The sequence below is a fragment of the Hibiscus syriacus genome, unplaced genomic scaffold, assembly GCF_006381635.1.
Source record: "Hibiscus syriacus cultivar Baekdansim isolate YM2019G1 unplaced genomic scaffold, ASM638163v2 tig00112429_pilon, whole genome shotgun sequence".
In the NCBI taxonomy this organism is placed as follows: Eukaryota; Viridiplantae; Streptophyta; class Magnoliopsida; order Malvales; family Malvaceae; genus Hibiscus; species Hibiscus syriacus.
The window spans coordinates 474,728-496,945 of NW_024063330.1; the positions used below are offsets into that span (position 1 = coordinate 474,728).

A 22,218-nucleotide genomic window follows, 5' to 3' on the forward strand; every position below is an offset into this window, starting at 1 on the left:
CTAATCACGATATTTCTTTTATTAATATAAAGTATAATCTATTTTAAATATTTTTAATTATTTAAAAATAAATACTTAAATATTCGTGCATTATACTTTAATTTCTCCTTCTTTGTCATTACTTCACATAACCTATGTTTACTTTGATGAAGTCGCATTTGATGAGTGGGTTTAATTTAATGTAACGCAACTGTTGCATTATACTTTAAACATGGGAAAAGTAGGTGCATTAAACTTGCATAATCGGCAAATTTCTTTTTTACATTTCTTATTGAATCTCGACTCTTGTTCTTGGATTTGGTCGGCATTTTGATGTAATTAATTTTTACACGTTTATTGCAGTGAAAGCAAAGATCGAAAGCCGCCCTCACCTTTATTTCTCAGCCTGTTCTCAAGTCTGATAAGCTAAAATAGCTAAAGGAAAGAACTTGATATCCAAGAATGTGGGTTCAATGGATAGGGTTAGTGCAACCTTGATGACGATGATGCGTGATCTTCATGAGTAAATCAGTTCATGAATATAATATTTCAATATAATCGATAGTTATATGGTATGTCAAAATGAACCATGGCCAGTTTGACTCTTTATCTGCATATGGGACTGAATGGCGTTGCTTTGAAGCTGTTTGATAAAATGGCCGAGTGGCATTTAGCTGTTTGGAATTTGATATCATGGGATTCAATCATTTTTTCTTGTCGATAATGGTTTGTTGTCGGATGATCTTCGGAGGTGTGTTCGATTTGTTTACGAACAAACGATCACGAACCAAACATGTAGACCATCATAAACAAACAAACAACACAAGCACAACCTTATTCATTCAAGCTCGGTTCATTTACAAATTACACCTTTATGTATGGAATGTGTTGTGACGTTGAGAGATGTCTATCTGTCAGCGTATGAGAGTACTAAGATAACTTTGGCGTTTGTACGAAGATGCATGCATGGTGATGTTTCATTTTTAGATTTACAAAATTGAGTTATATATATATATATATATATTCCTTTGCTGATTACTTTATCTACTTCTATGGTTGAGAGATGTATACTGAATCCTTGAACATATTGTCTGGTTCATTTTGTCAACTGGTTGAAGAGTAAAGCAAAGAACATAAAAGTAATATTTCCCTTGTACTTTAAGTGTAGGCATATAGAAAATGTAGCACCTTCATCTACTTTTAAGCCAAGCCATATAGCCCACAAAACCATTCATTTCCAAAACTAATCTGCATATATAAATTAAACTTATATCTTATTGCATTTATACAATTTATACAACTCAATCAATCTTTAACAGGGAAAAAAAAGAACACGAATCATGGCTAAATTGTTCCTTGTTTCCTTCTTTGGTTTGCTGATAGCGGTGTATGGGGTTGCAGGTAACATGGTACATGACAACTTTAACATACTCGAAGAGCTTGAAGACTTGGACTTGGAAGAAGAAGATACAGACTTTTTAGAGTCCTCTTGGACAAGTCAACATGGTGATAAGGTTCTTGTGAATGTGGATAGCTTTAATGCAGTTGGAGATGGAGTTTCCGATGACACCGAGGTATATGTTTTTTCCCTCTACTCCCTTGCAAATTACCTTCATGATTCTCCTAGAACAACATAAATCTTTCAAGGATTATATATCTGTGTGTGTATGTGTATGCTGTTAAGATTATTTTTTACTGGATTAAGCATTTGATCTGTCTCGAAATTCATGCTTGGTGTATATTACTGTATGACCGTATGTATTTTCATTGTCATAAAAGGAAGCTAATTTCTCAGTTGATGAACTGGAAATGTTTACATCAACAGGCTTTTAGAAAAGCATGGGACACAGCCTGCTCTACTGAAAAATCTGTTCTACTAGTTCCGCCTGGGCGCCGTTATTTAGTTAATGCTACAAGGTTTAAGGGGCCATGTGCAGATAAGCTGGTTGTTCAGGTAAGTGTCGATGTGAATTAAATTAAACACATACGGAAACAACATCTCACTTATCTTTATCTACGTTATAGATTAAATGGTATTATATTAGAACCATTATTGTTATTGTACAGATTGATGGAACCATAGTGGCCCCAGATGAACCTAAGAATTGGGACTCGGATCTTCCTAGACAATGGCTTGATTTTTCCAAGCTGCAGGGAGTGTCATTCCAAGGAAATGGGGTTATCGATGGATCAGGCAGCAAATGGTGGGCAGCTTCTTGCAAAAAGAACAAGTCAAATGTAATTGCTCAGGATTCTCTCTATAGATTCCTTCATGCTCAAGTTACAACTCAAATAAATGCAAATGTGACTTATAGTTCATCTTTTTTGGTTTTTTCTTTGGCAGCCTTGCAGAGGGGCACCGACAGTAAGGATCTTTATCCACGATTAAAGAACTCGTGCTTCCGATAAGTAGCACGCGGTAGCTGTGCATTTGAACTAGTGATGCATCTTAAATTAGATTTAACGTGTGAGTCTGTTGCAGGCACTGACTATAGATTCAAGTTCATCTATTAAGGTGAAAGGCCTTACTATTCAGAACAGCCAACAGATGAATTTCATCATTTCCAAGTCCGAATCAGTTCAAGTATATGACGTTAAAGTCTCGTGTCCTGGAGACAGCCCAAACACTGATGGGATCCACATCACTAAATCGACTAATGTTGTTCTTCAAGACTGCAAAATAGGAACAGGTTCTTAAACCTTTTCGCTAGTTCTTAGTCCATTTTAAAGATTTTCTTTACGCTTTCCAGTTGGAAAAACAAAAACACCAACCGAACAAAGTCTAGATAATGCCTGAGAGGATTTCATTAAGAAATGATAATAGAAATTATTTCATGCATGCATACCGACTGCCTAAATATTCATGGTGACTGTCTGTATGAAATTCAGGTGATGATTGCATATCGATTGTCAGTGGTTCATCTACTATCAAGATGAAGAGAATATATTGTGGACCAGGACATGGAGTCAGGTGTATTCCAAACTTCCAGTTAGATTCGATCGACTAATTTAACGGAGTGTTTCCCGATCTGCTCAACATAGTGCTTTTTTTGCTGTTCCTTTCCCTACAATCTAAACTGATTTATGTTTTACTTCTCTTCTTTTTTGTTTTTATTTTATGAAAAATTTGGCATCTTAGCATTGGAAGCCTTGGGGAGGGTAACTCAACAGGTATTGTCACAAAGGTGGTATTGGATACAGCATTCCTCAGGGAGACCACAAATGGTGTCAGGATCAAAACTTGGCAGGTATTATTTTGATGACATGTCAAGATATTTCATTTAGAGACACTTCGGGTTTGAGAATGACATCTGCCTCTTTGTGTTCCTTCGATAAAGGGTGGTTCCGGTTACGTCCGTGGCGTGCGTTTCGAAAACGTGAGAATGGAAGATGTTTCTAACCCCATCATTATCGATCAATTCTACTGTGATTCCCCAAAAGCCTGCCAAAACCAGGTGCAGCATCCAAGTTATTTCCTGGCACTTCTAAATTTCTCTGTATCTGTATAACGATCGCATCAGTCCCGATTCTTGCGAGATTCTTTCATCCAATTAGAACACTGATCACATTTTTTCTTTGTTGTTCTTAGACATCAGCAGTGGAAATAAGCCAGATTATGTACCGAAACATTAGTGGGACGACGAAGAGCAAGGAAGCAATCAAATTTGCCTGCAGCGATTCTGTTCCCTGTAAAAATTTAGTCCTGGGCAATGTAAACTTAGAGAGGAAGGATGGCACAGTTGAGGCCTACTGCAACTCCGCACAAGGATTCGGCTACGGGATTGTGCATCCTTCAGCGGACTGCCTCAGTTCGCACGACAAAGGCACTAGTTCCACTAATCAGAAAGACGATGCCGAGCTTGCTGAATCCACCGGAGATCGTATTATTCACACTGAACTCTAAACTCCTATAGGCATATCATTACTGATGCCATATGATTACTGTACAAGGGTTAACTACAACAGCAGAGGCCCGAGGAGGTTCGAGTCACGAGTCAATTTTTTTTTTTGGGGGGAAATTGCGAATTTCATTATTGTTATATGCATAAGCTGCATTGGAATTCATCCATACAATATAGCAAGGATATGTAAAATTCAGTTAAATATTACAGTTTTAGATCAATCTAAAATAACATATAAATAACAGTTTCTTTTTGGGTCTACCCCTATGCATTTTTCTTACAGTTTTTTTTTAACTATTTTTTATTGATTTTACAGTGTTATATATTGCTGTTATATTTTCCAAATATTACTACACAAGTAATTATACCTGTTAGGCTTTGGTTGGTTTTTCAAAAATTAGGTAATTTTTTTTTATCAATTTCATTTAATTGGTATTATGAAAATTAGGTTGGATACATGTGATTTGTCTTGTTTTCGTTTATGCCAATAGGGTTTAGCCACAAGCACAGCATGTTTGTTTTCAATGAATTTGCAATTGATAGTTTGGGAGACAGTTTAGAAGGGGTCAATGGTTTTGGGATTGATATAAAATGACTTAAAATTTAAGGACTAATTAGAAACAGAGGTTATAGTTTGGGGACCTCATTCTAGTTGAAAGTTCATACAGTGCATGTGGATAATTCAAACCAAATATTTATTTGGTTAGGCTTATTTCCCAACAGTCCTCATTGCTTAACCTCTTCCCTATTCAAACCAAATATCTGTCTTGCTATTGCACAGGCGCTGAGGTTTTACGGGAGCTCCGACGTGAAAGTCGAGGGCATAACGATTCTAAACAGTCCTCGGTGCCATCTCAAGTTCGAAAATTGCAGGGGAGTCGAGGTGAAAGATGTGACTGCCTCATCTCCTCCGGACAGTCCAAACACGGATGGAATCCTGCTGTCAAACTCCATGCATGTGCGAATTCGTTCGAGTAATCTTGTCTGCGGTAGTTATTCCGATCATTCTTGCTAGTAAATAACATTGCTTCGGTACGGCATTTGTCGACAAAACAAAGTAAGACGTTGGGGTCCTTGTAAATCTCATGTTGCTTCAGCAGGAAGCAAGTTCTTGAACAGAATTAATCAGCTCTGAAGTGAACTCTAAGCTAATAATTGGTGCAGGGGATGATTGTGTTTCCATCATAGCAGGATGCTCGAACGTAACTGTTGAAGATGTACGATGTGGACCGCGGCATGGAATCAGCATTGGAAGCTTGGGAGAGAAGGAAACCAAAGAGTGTGTCTCGGACATCATCTTTGTAGACACTTATTTTTGTCCTATTATATATATATATATATATATATATATAGTTTGAAAAATATTTTTAAAATATATATATAATATATAGTTTGAAAACATTTATATATTATATAGTTTTTAAAACACTTTTGAAAATATATATATTATATAGTTTTTAAAACATTTTGAAAATATATATAGTTTTTAAAACATTTTGAAAACATATATATATTATATAGTTTTGAAATCATTTTGAAAACTTATATAATATATAGTTTTAAAAATATTTTTGAAAACTATATAATTTTGAAAACATTTTTTTTAAAATATATAATATATAATTTTAAAATACTTTTGAAAATATATATTATATAGGTTTTTGGAAAAATATTTTATATATATATAATATTATTATTATTATTATTTATTTTTATTAATTTTATTTTCAGGTATGTTTCTAGTCCAACAAGTCAAGGTCAGAGTCCAAACGCAGTCCAATAAGAATGGGCATGATCTAACTTGGTTAGGTTTGGAAACCCTAAATGATATCAGTCAACACAGCGTCGTACGGGGGTCAAGCACGCCCAAACGGTCGAATTTTCCGACCGAAATTCTCGGGACTGACCCATGCGGGGATGACCGGCCAACCACGAACAACATCAGGCCCGAAACATACGAGAACCACCCCCCCACATCATCGGAAACAGTCCTCATCGGGGCTGTATAAACACATCACAGGGGACAGAACTGAGGGGACAACACAAAACCACCATCATCAGGAGATCCAACACAAACACATCAACACAAGCAAACCAAAACTGAGAGCATACATAAGCATCGAAACCACACACATAAAAATACCAACAACCAAACGAACACCACATCATCGAGCATCGAAAATACAGTAAAACCGAGAGATCAAGTAAAGCAACGAAGCACAAAGACCAAACGGCGAGAACAGAAGCGGAAAGATAAAAGGTCGAGACTTTTGGCTTAGATCTACGTCGGTGGGGGTATTTTTTGGGTGTTTGGGCTTCGGTTTTAGGTTGAGGACATTGAGAGGAGTATTTTGAGGGGTTTCAGTGGGGATGGCTCTAGAGAGAAGCCAGAGCATGTTTATCTTAGAGAGAGAGTAAAATGAGAGAAAAATGAGAGGGGTGAATTTGGCCTTATATAGTCCCCACGAAACGACGTAGTTTCGATGGAGGAGTGGCTCGTAATTTTGCTTAGGGGTTTATCGCAGCACAGGTCCCTCATCCCTTGTAATGCTGATTTCTAGCCATAGATTGAACTTTTAATTTATTTTATTTTGAGCATTAAATTTCTAGCATTTATATTTTAGCCCTGCTTCTTATATTGCATGTTTTTTGTTAATATTCGAATTTGACTCTTATATTTGCATATCTTCTGTTTTGGTCACTAATTTGGCATGAATGTTTAAGGTTAATTACTTTTTAGTCCTTCATGTTCTTACACATTTTATTTTATTATATATATATATATATATATTATTTTTAAACATCTTTTTTTACTTTATTATTGTTTTTTACGATTTATTTTCCTTTTGTTATTTTTTATTTATTCTTTATTTTTCCCTCCTTTTGATTTGTCCTTTTATTATTTTCTTCTTTTTAATTTTTCCCTTTCTTTTGATTTATTTAGTATATATATATATATATATTTGGTTCCCCTTTCGATTTTTCTCTTTTTTTTTTTATTATTTCAAATATTTATTTAATTTTTTTTCCTAACATTTTCGACCTATTTTTAGCAATTTCAATCAATCTAAGGTAAATAATTCGAACCATATATTTAATTTTCAATTTAAATTTTTAATTTTCGTAATTAAAGACAACTGACAAATTAATTGGTATCGAAAGGGCAGTTCAAGGGTGTTAATCCTTCCTTGATCGTAACCGGCTCCCGAACCCGGTACGTTTTTGGTAAAACGCAGATCAGGTAAGATGGTGTTCGACCCACCTAAATTCGTTTTAAAATGATCAATAGTAACTCTAACCTAATTAATTCAAATCGTAATCCAATTTTAAATCCAATAGAAAGACGATTCTGACAATCGTCATCAATATCTCCATACATAACTCACGAACGATGCCCGAATAAAGACATGGCAGATAATATGTACGTGTAAGATGTGCTAAGCCGGCTTTTAAATTCAAGACCGGCTTCGGATAATATAATCTCAGACTATATTTGCAGGGCAGATCCGGCTCGGTTTGCAATGTCCAGTTCTCGAACATAAATGTGTCCTGTGTCAGACGTCCGATCGTGATCAATCAATTCTACTGCGACGTAAAGGACAGAAAGAAATGTATCGGGAATCACTTTTGGAAATATATACGGAACATACACGGTAAAACCAGTGTACTTAGCTTGCAGCGACAGTGTTCCATGTACGGGCGTAAATTTAAATGCCATCGATCTAAATCCATCGGGAAAGAAATCAACCCTCGATAATGCACCGTATTGTCGGAAAGCTTCCGGTGAGATGAACTTGACCACCCCGACGGTGCCGCTAAACGGTGGTTGTTCGAAGACTGGCAAGCGGTTAAACAACAGAGTCCGACCTGATCGTGATGTGTGCTGATTGCTGAACTTTGTGTGGGATATTATACAAATGTATTATCCATTACATGTGCAACAATAAAATCAATATATAATATGTATTCCCTTTGTTCTTCATATGTGACAATGAATCGGTCAATCAAGTAGTAGTTCAGATCACGTACATACTAACACATGTTCTTAAAAACTATGGATTCAAAAGAAATTGAGTAAATAAATAGGGACTAAACGATCAAGGCTAAATTCTGAGGGGGTGAGGTAACCGGGATGACGGTGTAATTTATTGATTAAACAAGTGACCCGTTTGTAATTTTTTGAAATATAAGGATCCATATATAATATTACTAATAATTGAGTTACATTATATAATTTACGATATATGATTATGGTAGGTCTTAGGTAGGAATGACAACGGGACGGGTTCGGGGCAAGTTTTGCTCGTCCCGTCCCCGTCCCCGTCTCCGACTCGATCCCCATCGAATTTTTTATCGAAACATCCGTCGGAGATTTTTTTGCCCCTTTTCCGAACCCGACCCGAAATATTAAAATATTATATATATAATTAATATAAAATATATAAAATATTATATATATAATTAATATATAAAAAATAAAAAATATTATATATATATATATAATCGGGGCGGGGATACCTTGCCCGAACCCGAACCCAAAAAAATCCCCGAAAAAAATATTATATATATATATATATATATATAATCGGTGGTCATTCTGCCATCCCTAGTCTTAGGTTGGACGCAATCCTAAAACGAATGGGTAAACTACATATTTAAATTTAAATTATCAGTTTTGATTCAGTTTAATACCTAACTTTTTCAAAACCATACTTTATGTTTAGTTTTAATTTCATTTTCATACATCATCGTTAAAAACTTAATACGTTTAGTATCTAAACTATTAGTTTTGGTTCGTTTTAGTATCTGAATTTTAAATTTTTTTAAACTTAACATTAAAATTTTTTGAATGAGATACTAAAATAAAACAGAAACTAAAATTTTTAACGGCGGACGGGTGGAGTACTAAATAAAATAAAAACTAAACTTTAAGTATGATTTTGAAAATATTAAAAGTTTAGATATTAAAACATAAAAACTGATAGTCTATGTACTAAATAGATAGTTTACCCGAAACAATATTGACGTGTTGATAACTGACTGGAGGTATGCAAAAATTTACACGGGGTAACTTCGTTATTTGCGTGTGGGGAAAGTATCTTTAATTTTTTATTTTGTTCACTAAATTTTATATATATACTTTTTTAATTACTCAACTGTTATTTTTTTAATCATGATGTGATAATTTTTATTAAATTTTAATTAATTAATATTATATATATATCCCACCACCCAAGCCACTCATCTTCAACACCCTTTCATCTTCTATACCGTCAATATCATCACCTTCAGTGCTCAAAATCTCTCTTCTCCCTTCTAATACTCACATCATCCGTTGCTTCCTTAGTATCTACCACTGCAAAGGACCAAACTTTAAACACTCAAAAAGTTGTTCTTCAACCCCAAGTTTTCACCGAGAACTTTCTCATCTTCCAAAAGTTTGAAGGCTCATCGGAAATTGTATAGTTCCAGTCTCATCGCCGACCAAATGATGGTAGGAAATTTGCTTCAAAGAGTGAGTAATATTGCTCGGATTCTTCAAATATTTGGAGGATCATATCCGAATATGCATCGAACATAATCGTCGGACATGAAAACTTAAGAAAATCAAAGAATGGGAACGAGAAACGAAAGAAATGGTTTACCAGGATCGAGAGAGAGAACACATCCAGGTGACAATATAGTAACTTAGGAAAGAATCAGCAAGGATTACAGCAACCATGGGAAGTAAACTGGTGGAAGCAGCTGCAATGTTGAATGTCTGAGATGCATCAATGCTTCTCACATGGAATTTCTCAATCATATACACAATCAAGTTGTTTTGCCCACCCTGATACTGCTATGCTTGATCCTGTCAGTGCCCCTGTTTTTCCCCCATTGGCTCATTTGTAAGCGTTTAAAGTTTGGGTGGCTTGGGTGTAGAAGATGAATGGGTGTTGAAGATGAGTGGTTGTTGAAGATGAGTGGGTGTTGGAGATGAGTGGGTGTTGATGGATAATAAAATATCTATAAATTATATTAATAAAATATTAATTGATTAAAATTTAATAAAAATTGTCACGAGTTAAAAAGATAACGGTTGAGTAATAAAAAAATTTAATGTCTAAAATTTAGTGATCAAGTTGAAAATCTTAAAAGTACGGTGAGTAAAATGAGAGATATAGTAAATTAAAGTGAAAAAACGAGTAATATACCCTAAAAATAAACCAACAAATAATCCCAATGGGCATTTCTGAGTTCTTATTCCAATTGGCGTTGGTCTCTAATTTCTCTCTTTCTTCCGTTTGCTTCTGAGATCGAATCCAATTTCAAAACCGCGTATCCCTCAAAGGTATAGCCATTCAAATCTCTCTCAAGCTGTTCGCTTTCGCAAGCGATGCATGTAAACAAATCAATTCAAAGCGCTTTTCACCGGAGTTTCTCTCTTTGTTTTAGATGTGAAGCTTCGATGAAAATCGTTTCCTTGTTCTTTAAACTCGCTGGTTAAGAATGGATGATTCGTGGCTTGGAAATGCTTGATTTCGTCATGCATTGCCCCTTGAATTTTTAGAAATGTTGTTGCTTTCCTATCTGATCTGAATTTTTTTTCTTTTGTGTGTGCATCATGAATTAGTCTAGATCTGCTATTTGCCTTTCTCTGCATATATGTATGCGTTCGTGTGTATGTATGTATGTATATTTGAGTTCTCAATGTAAACATGAAAATTACACATTGACATTGATTCTTCGCACCTCTGTTTGTTATATTTACGTGAAATTTGTTTATTGATAAGGAAATGGTAGGCTAAAGTTATTCCCTTCCCCCCCCCCCCCCTTCTTTTGGAGATGATATATGTGCATTTTCATATATTAAGGGATTAGCAATTAAGGACGAGAAATGGGGCTGTCATTCGCAAAGCTTTTTAGCCGGCTTTTTGCCAAGAAGGAGATGCGGATTATGATGGTGGGTCTTGATGCAGCTGGTAAGACACCATCTTGTACAAACTTAAGCTTGGAGAAATTGTTACCACTATCCAAACCATTGGTGAGACCTCTTTCGAATCTTTTTTTCTTTCTTAATATCTGGTTTTGGTGGTCATCTTTAATTCTATATTAGAACCATCGTAATTCCTCTGTTGTTATTGGCTGCTTGCACTTTTTTAGGGAATGTCTGTGCCTTGTATTTCATGGGCAAGGTTAGCTAGCAAAATACGTAATCTGCTGGGTCCCTTTGCTGCCTTTTCTTTTTAGATTTTAATTTTCTTGATCCTTGGAGCTTTAGTTGCATCTTAGATAATATATTTTCATTCAGGTTTTGTATCATTTGGTAAGTTGAGCATGTGATTCCTGTAAAATATTCTCTCTTTTTTCCCCTTCGTAATTGCTATATCATTATTGTTATTTGTGATGTTGGACTTAGAGACTTGGAATTGAAATATGTATAAATCAAATGCAAACAAGTTACATCTATAAATTTTTTAGATCCAAGATGAAGAATTAGCTTTGGAACATGTGACGTCTAGTCTCCGGAACATAATGTTAATGTTTTATATTGTAATTTGATTATCATCATGTGTGTGATTTATTTATCCATGCTCATTCTTTATGTTAACTAGTCATGTTTTTTACATTGCAGGATTTAATGTCGAGACTGTGGAATATAAGAACATCAGTTTCACCGTGTGGGATGTTGGTGGCCAAGACAAGGTACGGGTTTTTTTTCCTTTTATGCATTTATTTCAGCAATGTTGCAAATTATTATTTAATTTTTGACGGGGTAATTGTTAATGATCTTTACATATTGTGACATCCAAGTAATGGCTAATCAATAATGCCCTAGCTTTTCCATATTAATCATGCAGATTCGTCCGCTGTGGAGGCATTACTTCCAGAATACACAGGGTCTCATCTTCGTGGTTGACAGCAATGACAGAGACCGTGTTGTTGAGGCTAGGGATGAATTGCATAGAATGTTGAATGAGTTATGCTAGTTTCGTTTTAAACCACATTTGTTTCCATGGTTATTATTTATGCTTGAATTGTATTGCAGTTATAAGTGGCTTTGGGTGCTTTTTTTCTAGCTCTACCATCATAAGTATTAGATTTAATTAGCCATACAGAAGCAAAATGGTAGCGTAGTATAATGCTCAAGGGTCAAGGATCCTCAATGGTGGTTAGATTCCACTGTCTTGCCCCTAGTAGTCAAAGATTCTTGATTTGTTAGCACTTTTTTAAGATATTCCTAGCATAAATGACTTGATTCCTCCATGCTATTTGAGCTATCAATTGTAATGACCATTGCACAAGTGCAATTGAGTGAATGTGGGTGTTGAAAGACATGTATGAAACTACAACTTTAAGAAGCTAACGGTCATTTTCAATGAAATTTGTCTGTATGGTCTATGCTACTGTTTTTGTTCCGGATATTTATTCAAAACTAGTTTAATGTAGTGACTTTACATTTACATTTACATTTATTCTAAACAGAAAGGTACTAGAATATTGAGGGTAAACTTGGGAGCATGAGTTGAATCTTCTGCTTTCAGTTTAATTTTGCCTTATTGTCATGGTTAACCTAGTTCGTTAACTAAATCATTTTCAGGATGAGCTGCGAGATGCGGTAGTACTTGTATTTGCAAACAAGCAGGATCTTCCAAATGCAATGAATGCTGCTGAAATAACTGATAAGCTGGGTCTTAACTCTCTTCGAAACCGGAACTGGTAAGCTTTTTGCATTGTGTTTTCTTGCTTTAGTTACTAGCTTCTCATTCATTACCACTGGCGCACCTCGCTCGTTTTCTCAGGTACATCCAGAGCACCTGTGCAACATCTGGTGAAGGGCTTTATGAGGGTCTGGATTGGCTCTCCAACAACATAGTTAACAAGGCAGGAAGATAAATTTGCACCATTTTATCTTTATGGATAGTTTTACTGTTTTCTTATGTTCACGTGCATTTTTTGCAGGCCTGAAGTCATTAAGGGTGTGTTTGGTTGGGAGAATGTGAAATTTTTATGGGAATGAAATCTACATTCCCCCGTTTGGTTGGCCGGGAATGTCATTCCCGGTAATCTTATATTATTAATAGTAGATTTTTGAGGTATATTATCGGGAATGTCATTACCTCCATTTTCTTATGTATTGTTGGATTACCGGCGTTTTAGACTAAAATGTCCTTAAATTTTTTTTTCTTTTAAAAATATCCTTATTCTGTCATTGAATAATAAAAATTTTACGAAGGTTAAATTACAAATTTATCCTTAAATTATTTTAGATTTACAAAAAAAAACTATAATTAAAATTTTATATGAAGTTCAGGGGTTAAAAATATAAAATTTTACCCTTTCATTAAACCTTTTTTATATTTTCAATTTTGTAAAAAAAATTATATAAATTTTATGAATTTAAATTTTTTAAAGAAAATATATAAATATTTTTTAACTTGTTAAAAAAGAAATATTTAATAAGGATAATTTGGTTAAATATACATTCCAATAATCTTTTATTCCTTTAACCAAACACGGTAATCTTACATTCTTGCTAAACCAACCAAGCACAAAATATAACATTTCCAATAATTTTTATTTCTTGGTAATCTTTTATTCACACTGGTAATCTAGCATTCCGTGAATCAAACGCACCCTAAGGTGTTTTGCAGTATTAAAAATTCTGGATGCATGGGTGAATATTATATTTTTTTCAGTTATTATTATTACTACCACTGCCACTATCCTTTCGCTCTTGTTTTTCGACCGTGACAGTTGGGTTGTTGTCACGCGTCTCTGCTTTTCGGTGATGACCATAATAGGTAGGATCGTGTGGTTGTATAATGTAACTAAAATACTTATTTGGTTGGATGTAATGCTTCGTATGATGCTGCTTTGCATTTCTCCTTAGAAAAATTCCATTTTTCTTTAATGTTGCATATCTGCTCAATCAGGTTTGTTCGTTTATTTCATTAGATAAGCTAAGCTCCTTGTTCGAATTTCTGGAGTTAGATCGATGGGCGACGGCTACCTGTGAGTCTAACAGCTTCAGAAGTAGATCATCGATCAGCATTTCAGTGGTCTACTGGTCTTGGTAGTTATACCCCATAGATACCAATCAACGGGTGGGGGATGGACAATGGCCGGTAGAACCAGTTGGTCCAAGCTCACCTTCGATCCAATCCATCCTTTGCCGTCAAACTTCTTTATGAATCTCTTGTTTACTTGTTCGAATTTCATTTGTTACCATCATCTTTAGAACCAAGAACTAAGTGCTCGGAAAAGGAAAATCCTTACTGAGTGATCTTCTCGGTTTTGATCCACAATAACACGAACTGAGATAGTCTCCGAGAATACTCTTGCTATCAGGATCAGTTAAAATATCATACACTGCACCTGGGGGAAACCCAACATCAAGTTTTGCCTTAAGGTTGCATAGAGAACCTTTTGGTACACTGACCTGCCAAGAATATAACATTGGCCTAATTCTTTGCGGATTGATAGATCCTTATGTCATCTTTAACTTCGCCTATATGAACGAAATATTGCTACTAAAGTTGATGTTTTTGATTGGTCTAGTGTCGAAAACTGTTCGAGACAAATGATGAACCTAGCCGAAATTTTGGGCCTTACAACCTCTTTTGAATACGCGTCGAATACATATGTTAATATTGGTACGTTACGCAAAATTGATAGTTCAGAAAACATAGCTCTTGAGAAGTAAACCCTTAATTGAATGAGCAGATGTGCAGGTTGGAGGCTGAACAGATTTGCAGATTTCTGTCACTTCTGGGAATATCTATGCTTCCTTCTTCCCCTTCCATCTCATCTGTTGAATCCGAAACATTAATAAAATCGTATTATCGATGACTAGAATACGCTAGGATGGACCTAGGTCCTAGGGAGAGCGAGTGGGTGCGGTCGCTCTCTTAAAAATATAAAATTATTATATATTTTAGATTTTCTTATGTATTTTCTATTAAAAATTTATTTTCGCCCCCCTAAAACTTTTATAAGCTCAAGTTCGTCCCTCTTGAAATTTTATAAGTTCAAAGTTTACCCCGCAACTTAAAATCCTGTGTCTGTCGCTGAGAATGTGTTTTCGTGAAGGCATTTCATATGTTGGAAGCAAAGTGTATTAACCAGTCAAACTTATTCATTGAATAATATAGCATAGAACACAAGTTTATTCATTAAAGTTAGATGTAAGCTTGTTATCCTATGGACAAAAGATTAAATTTTTCATCGTTCTGCAATTGCAGGTTTATTTCATGCCTATTTACAGACAATTATCAAAATAAAGGCATGGAATGCTTACACTTTCTAATAAACTGAAACATTCTACATTATTAGCAGATGAAAGGGGAAAAAAGGTGCAAGAAGTTAAATTATACGTGTAAGCCTGCAGCCGGATATGGGTTTCCGATTGTGGTCACAAAAGGCACCAGCCTTCTATATTCCCTCCGTCTCCCCAAGGCGCAGTTGTCGAGCACCCGCCCTAGGATCATCCGAGTGTTTTGCAAAGCCACCTCTCTAGGTGTCATACCCGACTCGGTGGCTGATATTGAACCTATCACGGAACCTGCTCCGAAAGCATACTGCAGAGGCCCGCCTCGAGCCTTGAAAGAGGTCTGCGGAGTTAGCAGCCTATCATCCGTCCCATTTTCGAACAGCCCGGGATCGTATGAGTACAAAGCAGTTAATGAACCACAACTCAGAAAAAGAGCTTCTAATACACTCAGTGCCTCCCAACACAGAGCGCTCTCCACTAGCTGGGATACAATGGCATACATGAAAGGGGCCTGAGCCGTGTCCATGGGAGTGTGCAGCAGCAATGCCTTGAGCAAGAGCAATATAACACGCTGATACTCGACCGGACCTCTCTCCAGTAGCCTTAGCAAGTGTCCGAAAGCCAGGGCTGAGTGCTTCGGGAACCATTCGTTGCATAACAATGGCGATACGCAGGCAAGGAGATTATCGATGCTTTTGATCTCACCTCTGGAGTAGGCCATAAACACGGTAGATAATTCTTCCAATGATTCCGCTTGACACCAAATCGAGATGTTGAAAGCAACAGAGTAGGCTTTGTGGTACTGCTGTTGGAGTGGAGAACCCGGTCCGACCAACGGGTATTTGCTGAGCTGCAAACAAATCCAGGGAAGTAACCCTGTAATGTGCATCAGCAGTCTTGTCTCGTGATCCCCGAAAATGGAATCACATGAGTGCACTGTGATGCGGGCGAGGACCTCAATTGCTACACTATGACTTACAGTGGACATAAGCCCTTTAAGTACAAGAGGCTGCACTCCTTCGAATGCTGGCAGATTGCCTCCGATTACTGGCAAGTCATAGACCCTAGAATCCATCCGCTGGAATTCACAAGTTTCGATATTAGTTAGCTCATCCCGAGGCATGCTGGAAAGGAGAACATTTTCAACCGTTCTGTCCCTAAACGATAAACGATCAATCACACGTGAGAAAAGCTCGAGGACCTGGCAGTAGATGTGAATGAAATCTGTGTGCATCATTGCCACACAACCCCAAAAGAGTTGTGGGTAGAGTATCACCTTTTCTGGCTCCATGTTCTCAACCATTACCTGCAGTGTCAGTAAAATCTCCATAATGAAGCCCAGGACATGAGGTACCGGATTTCCCAAGCATCTATGTAGACAACGAAGGAGTAATACACACGTATCACTCGTCACACTAGGTCGTAATGCACGATATATCTGATGAGAACGGCAGGCAAGATGTCTGGAAGTGCACTCCATAGCCCATTTGAGCGCCTCTACTCCCCAAGTCTCGCGAAGATCTCCTTGGAAGAAGATTGCATCAACCATACTCTCAACAAGGGCAGACAAAAGTGAAGCACTAGGAAGCTCGGTCCTCGTAACCGTCGAGTCCTCATTCTCCCACATCATGCTCCCTCGCTTTGACTGAACATACTTGATCAGATTAACAACCTGCTGTCTGTTCTCTCCATCGTGGTTTTCAACCTCATACATCTCCAAATGCCTACCCGCAAGAGAGTATAGTAGATTAACAAGCAAATGCTGGCAGTGCTCCAATACAATATCCTCAGAGCTATCCATTGAAACAAATGTGACATGAAACAGCAGAGGCAAGTGCTCGCGGAAGTCTTCATCGTTCTCATATGCAATTTCTGCAAGTAGAATCAGTGCTATATCTGCACGAGTCATTGAGTGCTGCTGGTTCCCTTGCAAAGCTGATTGGAGTTCTTTAGCATTGACACCAAGCATACCAACCCCAGTGTGCATTATCTCTTCAACGGAATTTGGAGTGTCGATTAGGTAATCTCCACTATCCCTGGAAGCATGGCGGCTTCGTAAACTTCCCGTGGAATTCCGAACTCCTCCTAAAGGCCCTGGCATGTTTACCAATCCTGGAAGGAGCTGAGCTGACCTGCCTGCACTTCCTGGAACAATGCCTAGTTCAGGAGGCATGGGAATTAGTGGGCTTGAGGAATTTCGTCCTGCAACTCCAGGTGGACGCCAGTTCAGGTTTCCGGTAGAATTTCTTAACGGACCATCAAAAGAACCACGGACGAGTAACGGAGACATATGTGGCAGGCTGTCTGCAAAAGATGCAATCTGGACAGCTGCAGGCCCCTGAGAGAACTCCAAGATAAGATTTCCATTGCCATCAGCCCGGTTTGCAACTGGTCGAATCGGTTCAATGCTATCTTCCAGCATCCGCTGAGACAGCTGATAAACTAGATGATCAATAGTCCGTTGTGGACATATACGTGCTAGATACAAACTTACTCGCTTGGCAACCGAGAAATACGCGGCAAAAGCACCACTTATTTCAGCAGAGGCGTTTGAATCACAATCCTCAATTCCTTTTGTAATCAAGAAATCTAAAATCGGGCTAATGTTCCGGGGCTTGCTGGCAATTGTGCTCCAGAGTTTCTCGATTTCATTAGGAAACTGATCACCATGCCTCCATGTCACATAGTAAAGACTTTTTAATAATCTTTCACTCCAACCCGAGTCCTTGAGTTTCCAAAAATTCAGATTCTCAATCCATGGAGCCATACACGTTAACACCTGATGCTGAGCGATTATATCGACAGCGTCAAGTTGTCTCTGCATGATCTCTTCACAGAGAAGTTGGCTCAACTCAGGGTGGTCTTTGGCTAATTTGCATGAGAGCTTGTACTGGAACTGTTGGTACGAATCAGGGAGATTACCAACGACAGCAGCTCGATAGCTACCTGATCCTTCGATGCCATCTTCAGCCCATTCACGTACCGAGAGTGTTTCAAGCATCTGAAGGGCATCATCACGGATTTGTCTAGATGGATCCACTACCTTGTAGAGGATTAGACTCAAGAGCCTTTGAGTTTGACAATTCGGTATCTCTTGTCGCATGTAGACCTCGGCCAGTACGCTGAAGTAACCATCAGCTATAGCAGGATCAGAGAAATAGCACTGAAAATCATGAAGTGAAATGATTAAAATACATAAATATAGGCCTATAGGATGATGCTGCAGTCCATGAACATAAGAGAAATGTGCTTAATATAAAGGTGCATAATACAAAGTGACATACCTTATCAATGCAAGAAGGAAAGAGATCCAAATTATTAAGAAGAAGATTTTTCAAAGCTAATTTGGCTAGAGCAACACGATGATGGCCACTTTTATTCCGATCACGAAACGCAGTTCCGCGCCCATCTCCTGTGTATTTGGAATAAGATGGAGTTCTCAGGTCAGGCGAGTAGCCATATGGGGCCTTGGCTGAAGGCTCATTGAACAAACTATTAATCCAAAATACAACTCTGCCGCTCATTTTTCTAGCATTGTCATCAAAACAAGGACCATAGAGTAGTGAAGCCATAGCAGTCATAGAGGCCCACTGGATTACCTCTATTTGTTCAGTTGATTCTCTGTCGAACGAAATTCTGTCCGAAGAATCTTTCGACCTGTGTTGCAAAGCCTTGTTTCGATCATCACGTCTATAGTCACTAACACCATCTTTTCCCCATGAACTTCCCGTTTCATCACACCAGGATAAAAGAAGATCAAATAGTTTCCTCCTGTGTCTAACATCGAACCGCTCTGCTTTCGAGTCCACGATTTCGGGGGATAGAGATCTTAAAACAGAAGCCAGTGCATAGCGAAGTGGTAGCGTTTCTAGAACACTATCAGCCGATGCCGGTGTAATCTGTTTAGCTGTGTCCTCGATAAACCTGAGATAATGGCGACGAAACACAGGCTTTCGCCCCAAGAATCCCGGCCAGATGTTCTCGGCAACGGTGCGATAAATATTGGCGATATGAACCCGAAGATCCTCACGGCGAGTCTGTTTTTGACTCTGCAGCACAAAACTAGCAGTCAGCACAACTGTTCCATGAACTAGAATTATCCTTTTAGCACACAAAGCACATACCTTCCACTTTGGCTTTCCTTCAGTTTCAGAAGAAACCTCCTCAACAAAAGATGTGAGTTCACTAAACATTATCTCACAACATTCCAAGTGTGAGTGCCCAAGAGCCATGGTGGCAGAATGCTACATTGTACATGAAAACAAATCAATTTGAGCTTCAAGCATAGAATCATATAGAGTAGTAACGATAGCGCTATAGATCGCAAGATGCAATCATCATACAACATCGTAACCCGTCGTGCCCCTGAGCTACACACATCGACCGGAGAAAGAAAATTTGTTTCGGGTTCGAGTTAACACCTGCAAGCATGTTACTTACAATGTTTGCTTCTGATCCGGATTTCAGAGACGGGAAAATAAGATGGTAAACTTCTCTTGTTGCAACTATGCTTCCAGCTTCCTTACTATCCGGTGGACATGAACAAACAAACATAGCATACATGAGCCACTGGTCCAGTTTGTTATCTACATCTTGTGACTGATGTGCTTTTCCACCTAGCTCGGCAGGCGTAATATGAGCGAGACGCTGCAAAACTTCCACCCTGCTGAGTGAAAGCGGATTAGAAAATTTGTGATGATATTACCTACCAACAGGACATCCAATCAGTTCATAGTTATTGATCGTACTTTGCGTCTTGAACTGAGCTTGGGCAAATTTCAGCTGCATACTTCACAAGCTCACTAAGACACCTCGCCCACCTGTTCTTATCAGGACTCTCGAATATTATCGACTGAAGAGTCACATCGGGAGGAATTGCATCAGATTCTCGCTTGTAATCAAACAGACGACCGGAATCCCAGTAACAGCTCTGAACTATGTCATCCTGCAAATATGTTGTTAAAGTTCAGAAATAGTACCTCATAGAGATATACTAAATGGTAAGTAGCATACAGGAGATGATAGGCTAAATATATCCCACCCCATGTTCTTCCAGCACATCAATTATAAATATTGGTTCGACTTCATATCTCCTAGTATGATCTGGCTGATCAAAAAGTGAAAGGTCCCGTATCTCGTTCCTTAAGGAGCGTGCACAGCGCAATAACTCCAACGCCGTGTGACGGATCTGTGTATCCACAGAGCTAAGGAAGATAAGACCAACTGCATCTATCTCCGATGCATGAAACTCCAGAGCTTCCCCTTGTTGATGGAAAGAAGACTTCTTGAATCCACAATTGTGCCGCACTAACCTCTTTGCATCATTAGCATCTAGTTCCAATCTATCATCAATCAGGCAAGCTCTCCAAAACTGCATAAGGTCCAACAATCGCCCCAGCGATGTTTGAATCAGAAGAGGGAAGTCATCAGGTAGTCGTAGGATGAAGTTGGCCATCCCTCGGATAACTGCAAAGCGACGATGAGGAAGGAACCGAACAATCCGGTTCAGCGCCTGAACGGCTTCCTCTCGAACACCGGGATCGATGCTTATCCCATGTTGAGGGATTATCTCAGTTATCTTATCATTTCGGCCAACTTCTTCAATCAAGTAAGGTATACACTTGAGCGCTGACCGGAACAAGTAGCCTTGAGACTTCTCCTTGGATACAGCATCTGGAAAGCATAGAATTCATGGGGCAAGAGCCATTGCAATCCAGATAAATAGAAGTAAAAAATGGAAGCCTAGCATTCATAGCAGCAAAGAATCTTGAAGCAAATGTTTTATGAAGTAAATGTTTGAAGAAACCAATTTAGTCAGTTAAATACTGGTTTTAAAATCAATGAGGTTTAGTAGAAGGAATTTACCTATTGTGGTCCTTGAAGAAGTCAGAAGAGCCTGGCTATATGTCCTATGGCAAGACCTTACTATTGACTCAATTGCAGCCTTGATTTTTGGTATGTAGTGGGCAATATCATGACCTGCTCACACAACATAAATGAGCTACTTATTGGTATGATAATACAACAATTAGTTTCATAGTAAAAGTCACTATTATGTCAAAATGAGCTATTATTCATTTTGATGGAAATTGTTAATTAAATAATGGTGAAGGTAAGACATAATATTTTTATATGTATGTAATTACTAATGTGTTGTATGTCATATATCTTGGATGATATTGCACATATCACGTCATCCACTTAGATAATGTGACGAATACCACATCATCATCATCTTGAGTAACGTGGCATGTCATGTTATCACCTAAGTAGATGATATGGTACGTGCCATGTCATCCAAGATGATTGTGGTGACGGATCCAGAAATATTTTTCTGGGTGGACATACATATGTTAATATCACAAAAAATTTAAATGTGTAGACATCATTAATAAAATAAGTAACTAACCGAAGAAAATTTAGATTTCGTGTGTATGAGTGCATATGCATCCGCCACTAGTGACATAACATATATCATATCATTACATTAGATAAAATGAATTATTTCACGTATCATTTTGAATGACATGTCACATATCACATCATCATTTTAAGTTATATATAATATGTGACACATCAGCAGTTTAGTCAATATTTAATTCTCATTCATATTAGAAACTAAAATGCTAAAAAAATAGTGACTAAAATCACCATTTGAGTAAATTATGCCTGAAACTTATCAATTACCTTTAAATATTTCCAAGCCAACATACTGGGTTGAAGGTGACAACACAATGGCAAGCAAAGCACGTAAACCGATAACCTTAGCTTCACTTAGACTATCCTGCTTCAGCAATTCTAAGATCATATGATTCATGGAAAAATCAAGGTTATGTTCTGCTATAGTCACACAGAATTCCACAAGCTTATCATGCTGCACATCCTGATTTAGCATCCCTTTCCTCAAAATCGTTAACAATTGAGATGTTACACTATCGAGGTAATCCCATATCCGATTTGGAGGTTGATTAGCTGCGTAAACATTCAAGTAGAATCTCAACACTCTGTGAAGACAGTCCAAAGACATGAACCGATGATTCTTGTCCTGCGTAAACAGCACCGGATAATTCGTTACGAGGACGG

The 22,218-nt window shown here is 37.6% G+C and overlaps 3 protein-coding genes and 1 pseudogene across 3 annotated transcripts; 3 read left to right on the forward strand and 1 right to left on the reverse strand.

Moving 5' to 3' along the window:
- The first annotated feature begins 1,290 nt into the window (after window positions 1–1,290).
- LOC120179564 (probable polygalacturonase At1g80170) lies at window positions 1,291–3,991 on the forward strand. Its single transcript, XM_039185136.1, has 9 exons — window positions 1,291–1,553; window positions 1,805–1,933; window positions 2,047–2,217; window positions 2,324–2,344; window positions 2,462–2,669; window positions 2,869–2,950; window positions 3,119–3,227; window positions 3,318–3,434; window positions 3,569–3,991. The coding sequence occupies exons 1-9, from the start codon at window positions 1,320–1,322 to the stop codon at window positions 3,881–3,883; spliced, it is 1,386 nt and encodes a 461-aa protein (XP_039041067.1). The 5' UTR covers window positions 1,291–1,319; the 3' UTR covers window positions 3,884–3,991.
- A 371-nt stretch (window positions 3,992–4,362) lies between these two features.
- LOC120179580 (polygalacturonase At1g48100-like) lies at window positions 4,363–6,304 on the forward strand. Its single transcript, XM_039185145.1, has 4 exons — window positions 4,363–4,446; window positions 4,663–4,870; window positions 5,046–5,182; window positions 6,209–6,304. Exons 1-4 carry the CDS (start codon window positions 4,363–4,365, stop codon window positions 6,302–6,304), a joined length of 525 nt encoding a protein of 174 aa, XP_039041076.1.
- A 3,851-nt stretch (window positions 6,305–10,155) lies between these two features.
- Window positions 10,156–13,715, forward strand: LOC120179556 (annotated as a pseudogene).
- Window positions 13,716–15,213: 1,498 nt separating this feature from the next.
- On the reverse strand, window positions 15,214–22,201 carry LOC120179581 (the record flags this gene model as incomplete). Its single annotated transcript, XM_039185146.1, has 8 exons — window positions 15,214–18,298; window positions 18,420–19,184; window positions 19,260–19,379; window positions 19,576–19,798; window positions 19,884–20,080; window positions 20,177–20,808; window positions 21,001–21,114; window positions 21,823–22,201. Coding segments are annotated over 8 exons (5,496 nt in total), but the record flags the coding sequence as incomplete, so codon positions are not given.
- Window positions 22,202–22,218: the final 17 nt, after the last annotated feature.